Here is an 11423-nt window from a genome sequence, read left to right on the forward strand (position 1 = left end):
TTAATCCTGGATTTTTCCACTTCCAGTAACATTCTTTGGTCTATTCTTGCTCTTTACAGGCGATAAAGTGCAAGACCAGCAGACCGGTATTCACTTTATTTATCAGTCTGGCTCTGCAATGAAAAAACTGAACTCGAATTAAACAGCAAAAACACAACAGGAGTTTAAAAAATACAATGAATTTTTTTAAAAAAACTAACTAATCTGCAGGCTCCTTTGTTATTGCTCTTTTTTTTTAAAACTTGATATATTAAGTCAACACACCTTTTAAAAACAAAATCGCAAATATTACACATTTTATTGCAAAAGTCATCATTGCCATTAATGTAACTGTTCTCACAGTTTAACAGTCTCATGAAAGGTCAAGTGAAAACCTAACAACAATAATAAGGCCATAATATAAATACAAATGAAGTGTTGCTCCACACAAAACAGAATTCAGAGACCAAAAACCAAAGAGGTATTATTGCAAGGTAGCAAAGCTGATGCTGCGTTTATGGTACATTCATCCAGATGACGGTACTGCGCAAAGGAGAGGCTGAGAAATTCATGCACATTTTTCTGGAAACAAACTTTTTGGTGGAAGTTCTTTAAGCAGTAAAAATGCCATAATAAATATAATAATAATAATAATAATAATAATAATAATAATAATAATAATAATAATAATAATAATAATTTGGGGATGGACAAAGAAATGCATGCCTTTGATTAGTTGATATGTAGGACGTTAAGAAAAATTCTTAACTAAAAAAATAAAAATAAAAATATGTGTCAGTCATATGTAACGTCACATTGAGGGTGACTATATGTCAGAGTGTCCACCCACACACAGATTGTCAGTCTCCATCAAGCAAGCCAAAATATTTGCCAGTATTAGAGAAGTAGATGTAAGGCGCAGCGTTTGCAGTCGGGTACACGACAGGGAAAGGCATGGGTAATAAACATCCGCCCAGCAAGCTGCTGTCTTTGTAAAAAGTTGATAATTGCACATTTTTTCCTGCTTCTGAGAAGTGCTCGACGGCCAGCGGCCCCTCCACGTCCGTGGACAGCTGTCTCTTGAGCTTGTTGCGGCGGTTCTGGAACCAGATCTTCACCTGGGTCTCCGTGAGCTGCAGAGAGCTGGCCAGACACGCTCTCTCCGAGCTGCTCAGATATCTCTTCATGTCAAAAGTCGCCTCCAGCTGAAATATCTGTCTCTTGGAAAAGATAGTACGAGTCTTCTTTTTGACCGTGCTTTTGGTTTCCGCTGTGGTCTGTTGTTGTTGTTGTTGTTGCTGCTGCTCGGGCGCGTCCTCGGCGTTGTGCGCACTTGGCGCCCCGGGACAGGAGCCAGCGGGCATCGGCGACGTGTTGCCCCCGCGGTCCCCATGGACTCTGGGCTTCACTGTGAATGGAGCAACAAAATGAACAATAAAAGCACGCTTATTTTTCTGCAAACACATGCGAAGAAATTGCAGAGTGTATTTGGTGCTGCCAAATAAAGCTCCAGTTCGCGTGCGTAACCACGTTTCTTCAAATTATTGCAAAAAAGGCTTCGTTTTTTTTTCTATGTGGACCTTCATCAGCTTTAGATTCTTACTAATCACTGTAAACAAAGTACTTTAGGAGTCATTTAAGAGTTACCTGTCGCCTGTGTTCCGCCGTCGTGCCTCTTCCGGACGTCCCACACCTCCTCGTAACGCGCTTGAAAATCATTTTTCTGCTCTTTCAAACTTCCCAAATCTCCGCCGTCCCGCTGCTTCAGGTTGAGGATGTTGTCAATGGTGAACGTCAAACTCCGACTCGAGGCATCGTCTTTGCTCATGTTCCCCGGCATCTCATTCAAGATCCTCTGAGGTTCTCGAAACACCGACGTCTCCGGACGCTCCGAGCACCATTGCGCCTCGGCTGCGTCTAGCGCGCACAAGGAGCCGGTGCGCCTTAATTCAACGACCCGGAAGACTTGCGGTTTAGCAGCTTTTGATTGGTGAGGTTGTGGGGCAGATGAGGGCGGGATGCAGATTTACGTCTGTCTGCCATGTTGTAGCTTTGCACACTTTTCTCCAATTTATGCGTTTGCTGCACAAATCAAGTTCATTACATTTTCAGAGAAGCTGTGGATATGGTGGCCTATCATTATTGATTAGGCCGCTTTATAGCCAAACTGGGGGATTTCCAAAACGGATGCAGTCTCAGGACATCTCTTTGACTGGAATCATAAGATTTATAGAACTTAAAAATAGATTCAGGAGCCACATGCCATAAAAGTTTTGTTTCACCTCATGCCCCAGCAAATGTCTTAAATACAACAACCTCTCATATGAAACCCTTATTTTAACTTCTTACTTGTTCCTATAAAAGCATCCACCATTAGTTTCTTTCCAAAAAAAAACAACTTAAATATATACCAAATACAGCAAACTGGTAAGAAACCACAAAACAAAACAACTTGTGCATTCATTTTATTTATATGTGAACATATGTGTACAAAAGTCTGTATTAAAATCATCTTAAATAAAAAAAATGTCCCAGTCAGTCATTATTGCTAATAATCTATCCCTGCTCACATCTATCAAAAGTCAACAAGAAATGCCTTTTTAAATATAATCTAGCTTCTACATTTAAAGACCAACTCAACCGTACCATGCATAATATTCCCAAGATGTGTGGACTCAAATAAGGGAAAAAAAAAAAAAGTAAACATGTGGGTTGAAAGAAAATGCTTCTGGGAATGTGTGATTAAAGTTTGAAAGTAGTAGTAAGTACTCTCATTTTTATTTATTTTAATGTAAACTTTGACTTTTGGCTTTGATTTTTGATTCATCTTTGTTTTGGATTCATTTTAGTTTCTCTCACGCCACATGTTTTTTTAAAAATACATCATTTCTGAACATTATATTACAAACTGACAGTCATGAGTCTGTATGTGTGGAAAAAAACAACACAAAACAGAGCTATACTTGGAAACAGTGTGGCTTTCTGTGAAAAAGTCCTCAATGAAACACTGAGGGATAGTTTAAATAGTCCAAAAATATCCATCATCGTCATCACATCTCGCACTGAATCTCAAAAATGACTTGTGCCTGCACTCAGGTGGAAAATGGGACCTCTAGAAGTTGGATTCTAAAGTAGTCATGGTCTGTTAGATGAGTAACTTAACCTGAATTTGCCTGAGTTGATTGAAGTTGCCTCCAGAAAACGCTCAAAAGAAAAGGTTAAATACCGAATGAATTACCCCCCAGAGCATGAGAAGAGCTTCTGACTTCACAGAATCCCAGAGTGAAATGTGTGCAGCACTTTTATTTGATCATTTGAGTCACAGATTAAACAGGTCTCTTCGCTTTTAAACTCACACCAGTCCGGTCATCTGTGGTGTTAGGAAGGACACTGTGTGGGCAAAATGACCAGTCAAGGGGTAGTTGATAGAATTTGAGAAGCCAACTACTGGTGGAGACACGTTGGGCAGGCCGGCCAGCGTCACAGGCGTGCCGACGCTCTCACGATACAGCACGGGAACTCTGACGACCCTCTGCGGTGCGAAGGGAACGACGGCACCGCCGGCTTCCATGTCTGCCGCGATCTGCCGCTTCCACTTGTTTCTGCGATTTTGAAACCAGATCTTCACCTGGGTCTCGGTGAGCTGCAGCGAGGCCGCCAGCCCAGCTCGCTCCGAGCTGCTCAGGTAGCGCTTCAGGTCGAAGGTGGACTCCAGCTGGAACACCTGACTCCGGCTGAACACAGTGCGTGTCTTTTTCTTTCGCGCCACTTTCATGTCACCTGAAATCGAGAGAGTTTTTACTCAATGTAAATTCAGTCAAATGCTAACTGGGTGGCTTTGATGGAGGGTATAAATTTCAATTACTGCATTCAGTACAACACCATACAACGGTTATTGAGAACGTCACTGCATCCTTTATCTCTAAACACGTCACATTCCCTCTGACAGCAGAATTAGAGTCACCACCTTCCGGCTGTCTGTCTTTGCCAGCCAGTCAAGCTGCAGTTTACTTTTAAAAGTGGAAGTTAATTGAGAAAAACAACCAAAAAGAGTCAAATTCTTCATTTGGGCGGTGTCGTTCTCTGCACTCACCGCTTGCTGCTACACCACCAGGACAGCAGTGTGCATGCGCAGCACATTTATGGAGCACCTCCTCTAAGCAAACTGCTAAGTAGCATAACAACAACTACTATCCATGATGTCTGCAGCTGTCTGTAAGTAAGGTTTAAGTATTCATGCTTGGCCCATTGAGCTGATTTTAAAAACAAAGTGGCAGCCATGACAGTACATGGTTCCCATATGAATGTAAAAGCGAGGCTGACCTTTGACCTTATGGATATAAAACATTCATTATTTTAGCATTTTAGACATTTGTCAGAATTCTACTTAACATCTGAATTCTTGAGTTATGAGTTCACAGTGACCTCTGACCCTAAACATCTTCAGGCTTCACCACATGTGTGCCAAACTGATGACAATTCCTCAAGATGCAAAACCTGAAAAAATATGGACCACATGCAACACTTGATACCCCCCATCACTAACAAAATGCATCAAACCAAGACGTTCCAAACATGTTGGAAAAGGAAGAAAACAACAGTTCTGTCAGAGGAAGCGTTTCACTATCTGTGGAATTCTTATGATCGAGCACAGATGGGTTTTTAAGGGTTAGGATTTAGCTTGGTGTCCTTTTGCCTCACCTGTGTCGCTGCTGTCCTCTCGAGAGACGCAGGAAGAGCGCGCATCTTCCCTGTCATCGACACTGTCGCCCCCCTTCTCCGCCGTTTCATCGCTCTCCTGTGCCTGCCCTATGAAAGTTGGGAAATTCCGCTCGCTGTTTGGCGTCACTGTAACCGAGTAGCTGCTTTTGCATAATGGACCTGCGAGGAATAGCGTGGAAAAAAAGAAACTTGCTTTAGCCTAAATGGCCCGACACATACTGTGGGGGGTGAGACTTGCTGTGTGGATGCCAATTACTACTTCTTCTTGTAGATTTGGAAGTTTTACGCACGGGGTTAGAGACAGTAAACGTGTTCCAGGCCATGTGTCATATTAACTTGCGGCCTATTGAAACACCAAAATAGATTTTCAGGTTAAATGTTAGAGATTTAGTGAGGTGTGATGTTTTTCTTTTTGAATAATTTAATGATGTGTGTGTTACCACTGCGCTTGGAATTTTTTTTTAACCGATTGTCTGACCTGTAAAATACATATTTATTTTCTGCAGATTATTTTAGCATGTTGCAGGTTTTTTTGTGGTTATTTTGGTGGATTGAAGCAAGCAAATCAATCGACTTTCGGATGAGAACTCACTGCTTGAGCTGCTGTACACAGTGTTTGGAAATGTTCTGCTCCAGTTCAGCGTCTCGTTGTCGCTCAGACGTCCCGTTTCCAGGCCGGGGCAGAAGACGGGGTTGTGAACGGCAGCTTTAAAAGTCTCCACCCGCTCCTCAGCCGAAGAACCTCTGCCTGTTGTCCCCAACAGATTCTCGATGTAAAACGACGAACCTCTCGACGGAGCACCGAATTTCGATCCTGGCGGTTTATCGTCCAGCATCTTGACTTTTCCAATCTCTCGTCCAGCTCCCCCCTCTTTTCTTTTTTTTTTTTTTTTTAATAATCTCCAGATGGGAAAATTATAAAATCACCAAGCTTCTTATTTCTTCCCAGGAGGGTCCTGTGCTCCGCGTAAGCCATCCCGACGCGATCCATGAGAGGACAGCGCGCTGCAGCTGCAAAGGATCCAGATCAGAAAAATTCGTTTTGGGTTTGAGTTGAAAGCAAAGAGGAATTACTCCAGAAAAAAAAAACCGTCTCGTTCTTCAGAGCATTTCTTGTCGGCTGTGTGATAGTCTGCCTTGCGGAACCACAGAGATGCCGTATTTAGGTCAATTGGGGCGCAAAGCAAAGCAGAGATACGGTGTTGTCCTCGGGGCTGGAGATAGAGAAAGCTTCATGAAGAATGGCACAGTACCGCCTATTGGTTACATTTGACCATGCACATTTTATTTCCCTGTGCGCACTACAAATCTGTTATTCTCTTCCCAACGCTCGTATTTCTGACTTTAGAAAACTTTTTGAAATATATACATAATCCCTCCCTCGACAAAAATGACATTTTCCTCACGTTGTTAATTATTTAAGCTTTACTTGTTTGCTTTTCCATCAGAGAAAAATAAGGACGACTTAACAGTGTGAGAGGCCACATGGCAACTTTTCCTTAATTTTGTCTACTCAGTTAAAAAGCAAGAAAAAAAACAACATATCAAATAAAGCCAGAAACGAAATATACTTTACCGAGAAGTATGAAAGTGTGGGACTTTGGATATATATTCAAATGCTAAGACAAAGCCGGTGTTACTAATGTACAGGCCAGATTATTGATCATTTAACCTGAAAAACCTAGTTGACTTTTTTTTTTTTTTTTTTTAAACATTTATTTATTTATTTTTATTAACAATAATTGTGCGTAATTTCGTCCACTTTTAAAGTTGACTGTAGCTGAGTCTCCACAATAGGTCCAAAATTGTTAGATAATTTTTCAAAAATCTTTAATTTAATGTTTTAAATCTTCTCCTTGAGGTGAGCACGTGGTTTAATATCTGCAGCTTTTCCTTTATTTACATTCGTTTCCGGTGCGTAAATGTCACCAGAAGGCAAGATTAAAGGCATTTAATTAATAATTTGTGTCTGACAAGCATATTGTACACACAGAATTAAATTACTACTCACTTTTTTTTGCTCATTTAAAAATCCCTGTTGGATATGCATGTGTTTTGAATTTCAAATGTTTACGCACTGGACAGGAAATATGAACAATTAGTTGAATCTTTAACATCCCGGTGAAGCGCAATGAGGGGAAACAAGTTTATTTATGCTATAAAAAAAAAAAACAGAAAAGCCTAGTCTATCACTCAAACAAACACATTTTATGCACCTTATATTTAACAGTATATATTTATTTTTAAGTACAACTTTATTTGATTGCTTTTAATAATTTATTTCCAAATTACGCACCAAGTCCCCACGCATGCGCTTTTAAATATGCGAGTTTGAAACATTTATTCCTCCTTTCGTAGGTTTAAAGGACTGATCAGTGGGTAAACTTGTAGCCAGTAGCTTCACCACAGGCCTCAACTGATAGGCTGAGACAGAGGTATTTCACCACGGTTAGGAAATCGTTTCAAAGCCCATGAACGCTAGATTATACATGGAGAAATAATGTATCTTGTATTGAGAACGCCTGAATGCCGGCCTGACCGTGTGTTCCAGCTTAAAATGAGTTCATTAATGCCGAAAGTGGAAAATGTTAAGTCAGCGACGAAACTGTGAACAGTGGAGTAAAACAGTTTGGAGTTGTAATAGGATTTAGACACTGTGAAAAGCTTGCTTTCATCTGTAAGCAGCCTTGGACAAATGCTCAGAACATTCCAGGCTGCAGGTTTACGAGCGACATGTTGATCAACTTTACTGAATCTCCTCAATTATTATTATTATTTTTAAATAAAGAAGCTCCGCAGAACACAACCATAAATATTAATAAAAGTCAGAAATCAGGAATAAAAGCACAATCAGTGTAGCGAGCAGAGATCTCACACTAAATGTTCACAGTTCCTCTCAATAAAGAAGCAACTAAACTGACTTGTTTTTAAAAGCCTCTTTGCAAATAATAGCCTTTAATGCTCTGGAGTGGAGTGGAACACCTCCACAGACACTTTGGAATGAATGACATCATTACATAAAATATAAATATGCAACATTAACCAGCATGTCAGTGCAGCACAAACAATACACAAGTAGGATATTGTGACAATTTAAATGGAAAAACTGTTGATTTTTATCCCAATCCGACACCATTTAAGGCTGTTTATTCATCTACTAATGAGTAATATTTTGTCCTTGAATGAATAAATAAATGAAGTTTGTTTTAAGGAAATTGTACACAAGACAAAACCTTTCATGCTTAAGTCCCCATGAAGATTTAGCTTCACTCATTATACAACTATATTCTTTAGGTGTTTCTGTATAGCATGAGATATTATTCATTTAAACAAGTGAGACAATTAAATGTGATTTATTATGCATGTAACGTCTACACAGAGAAGAAAAACAAGGAATTCATAGGTCTTTATAGAATAGAATAGAATAGAATAGAATAGAATAGAATAGAATACACAAAGTACAACAAAATTAAAAGACAACTCCTGTGGTGCAGAAGTATAAAACTAAAAGTATAAAAAAGACTAATAAGAATATATACATATATTTACAAAAGGAGTCAGTAGGAGTATATACAGTTTATTCTACCAGATGGTAGAATAAACAACAACAACAACAACAACAACAAAAAAACTCATTATATAAAGTCTGCTCCAAAAAGAGCTACAACATCATGACACCATCAATAAACAAGGTTTTTGCACAATAAACTTCCACCATTTATTCTACCAGATGGTAGAATAAATATATTTATGTGAGACCACCAAATCTCTTAATATGTCAAGTTCATGAAGGTGCTGCTGTATATATATATATATATATATATATATAAGAAGTTGGCGAAAAAAATAAAAAATAAAACTCAGCTTCCACTCTACCTTGTCTCAAGCTGTGAAATATTTTTATGTTTTTATCATTTCATCCTTCACATGTATATGTCAATAACAGCCACTTTGACATCATTTTAAATTATATTCGATCATTTTTTTCTGAACCCTTGTTTGATTTCTTAAACTATTTACTGCAGTTGTGTTGCCAGGCACACATAGTTGGACTGTGGTCTTCATACTGAAGTGTCTGCTGATGTATGAAGTGGAAGCACAGGGGTTCATGAAGGTACATAGGGACATCGTCAGAGAAATTAAATTACCTTCATCCTATTAACCTTGAACTCTGAGCCATAAAAATGTGGAGGGCCTTCTTGTGAAGTTGTTTAAAAAGCGCCTGCAGGAGAAGCTGTGCCATCCCGTTACTCTAGGATGCAGAACCTTTCCTTTCTGCTTACTTTTTTCTTCTCCCTCAACGTTGATTCGGACAGATGTTTTCGTGTCAACTTGTAGGTAGCTAGAAATGATCTCATGCCACTTTGCCAACAGCAACACTAACTGTAATACTTCCTGTCCTGTCTCGCCTCATTTTGAAGCGCTGCACAGGGAGCACGTTGGAGACCTCTTAATTGAGGATGGCACTGCAGCCTTCAGAAGCCGGAGATGATGCAGCGAAGAACTTAACCTCTAAAACTCCTGTCTTTGTCTGATTTCAAGCAAAGAAACGTTTTGATTTCATTCCTTAAGAGATGCTCAGTGATGCTCATGTCATGCACTTTATTTCTCCTGCATTGGAACTTCCTGGATTTTTACTTGTGCAATAAAAACATTATCTTATATAATTAAAATGCACTTTGCAAAATAATTGTAAGCTGCATTGAATTGGTTTGGCTGTTGATAAAATTGACATTTTATCACAATAAATTCTGTTCAGTGTGTATTTTCATGTAAAACCTTTGTTGTTGGATAATTGTAGTGCACTCAACATTTAAACTCAGCATGTAAGCAGCAAAACATTCATCTAAAACTGCCCTCAAGTACCTCATTTAACCCATTTTCTTGCCACTTTTCTTTAAACATATATAATTCCTAACAAATCAAGTCCTTTTAAAAAGCCACAACCTTATGGGGAGACTGTGCCAGACGACAAATCTTTACTATCCTGCTTATTTCCTTGATAACCCAAAGACAGCTCACCCACCATAAAACCCATCATGAGTCTATAGATGCCATTCTAATCCTGTATCATTACTATGTTTGCCTTTCCATACGCACGATGGGAATCCCTGTAGCACGCTGGAGATCCTCCACATCATTATTTCGGGCACTATAAGGGGGCCACTGTTGATGCAAGCTGTTGAGGTCAAAGCCTTGGCCCAGAATACAAGAGTGTATATGAGGTCAGAGAGGGCCAGACATCTTAGGCTGGCCTTAACAGAGCCAGTCAACCAGAAGCCCCCTTTATGCCACATCGAGCATGGACTTATTGACAAATTGGTCCGGTTTTCAGGCTCTCCTGTAACCCCTCGCCTCATTTTCTCCAGCTTCCTTATTCAAAACACTGAATTTCTACCCATCAGATGAGATTTTAAACATGCTGTTTCCCTGGCAGTTTGTGTCAAACAGGTCAACGCCGAGCCCTGCGTGAAAACAGACCTCCGGGCTCCTTGCTGTCACTTAAACAGAAAATAACTCTTAATCTGCATTTTCTACCTGCTCAGAAACTCCAAAAAGAACACTGCAGATTACAACCATCGAAACTGACACATACTTCTCCTGCTTAATCCCTATTAGCCCTCACCTCACTGCACCCCCGAGCCCGATTCATTGCAACAAACCAAAAGGCATTGTGGGAGCTGTTTGGTTTATTGTGGAAAAAAAGCTTTTGCAGTCTCACACTCATAGACAGATAAACTTGTTGTTTTAGTTTTTTTCTAACTTGGGTGTTATCTCACAGAGCCTGAAAACAAGGATCATTCAAGACTTGGCTGAAGTAAACTATTGATGCGTGTTTGTTTAACCCTTAAATGGCAAATTAACCCCTGTTAGAGCCAGCTCGTCAGTTCAGCACAAAGGCTTGATATTTTAAACACATTATGGACTTTTTGCCACACATTTCCAGTCCCTTTGAGTATGAATATGTCAGAAAAGGAGATTTAGAAACCTATCTTGGTTCCTTTATCTTCAGAAAAAGTGCACGATCGTGGATAAATGCAACCACCTCCACAGGAAACGGGTTTTTATCCTGCAGTGGGAATGAAGGAGCACTTCTCATGGATTACAAGCCTACAAGTACTGAGGCTTATGGAACATGAGATCAATGAGAAAACATCAGCTTCCCTGTAACACCACTAATGTCTTTAGCCGTGCCAGGAACCTGGGTCAAATGTTAGCAGTTAAACAACAATCCAAGAAAATCTTCAAATATAAAAGCTTGGAGAGCTTCTCAGACTAGATGGAGTCCTAAAGATAGAGCCTTTTATCCCTGTTCATGGTTTTTCTTTTTCCAAATAGTAGTTGGAATACACTCAATCTGACCCCAGGCTTTTTTTCTTCTTTCTTTAAATGCAAACTTAAATAAATCAGCTAGTCGTGAAAAGCAAAAGGAGGGAATCAGGAATCGCGTGAGAAAGACGCCAAATACACTCAAGGTAGCAGCTGACTGCCATGGAAAGTGCACTGCCCCCCGAGGTCAAAGCACTTCTGTCATATTAGCTTATACACAGGGTTCATATTTTTCAATAAATCATGGCCCTGAAGGATGGCTGGGAGTCCATGGGCTATTAGAGCTGCAGTCAGTCCCGGCCAGTGGGCTTTCTTCTCCTCCTTCATTACTAAATTACACTTAATGAGGAAAAAAATACTGTGAGTGCCGAATTTTGTTAGTGCTGAGTTGA

The 11423-nt window shown here is 39.9% G+C and overlaps 2 protein-coding genes across 2 annotated transcripts; both read right to left on the reverse strand.

Annotated features, from left to right (window-relative positions):
* Positions 1–254: 254 nt before the first annotated feature.
* hmx4 (H6 family homeobox 4) lies at positions 255–1820 on the reverse strand. Its single transcript, XM_008298406.1, has 2 exons — positions 1627–1820; positions 255–1387 (listed from the first exon to the last, which is right to left on the reverse strand). Exons 1-2 carry the CDS (start codon positions 1817–1819, stop codon positions 840–842), a joined length of 741 nt encoding a protein of 246 aa, XP_008296628.1. The 5' UTR covers position 1820; the 3' UTR covers positions 255–839.
* Positions 1821–2427: 607 nt separating this feature from the next.
* LOC103369643 (homeobox protein HMX1-like) lies at positions 2428–5565 on the reverse strand. Its single transcript, XM_008298408.1, has 3 exons — positions 5294–5565; positions 4681–4860; positions 2428–3759 (listed from the first exon to the last, which is right to left on the reverse strand). The coding sequence occupies exons 1-3, from the start codon at positions 5535–5537 to the stop codon at positions 3332–3334; spliced, it is 852 nt and encodes a 283-aa protein (XP_008296630.1). The 5' UTR covers positions 5538–5565; the 3' UTR covers positions 2428–3331.
* Positions 5566–11423: the final 5858 nt, after the last annotated feature.

Source organism: Stegastes partitus, unplaced genomic scaffold (genome assembly GCF_000690725.1).
Source record: "Stegastes partitus isolate 25-593 unplaced genomic scaffold, Stegastes_partitus-1.0.2 Scaffold1315, whole genome shotgun sequence".
NCBI classification, from domain to species: Eukaryota; Metazoa; Chordata; class Actinopteri; family Pomacentridae; genus Stegastes; species Stegastes partitus.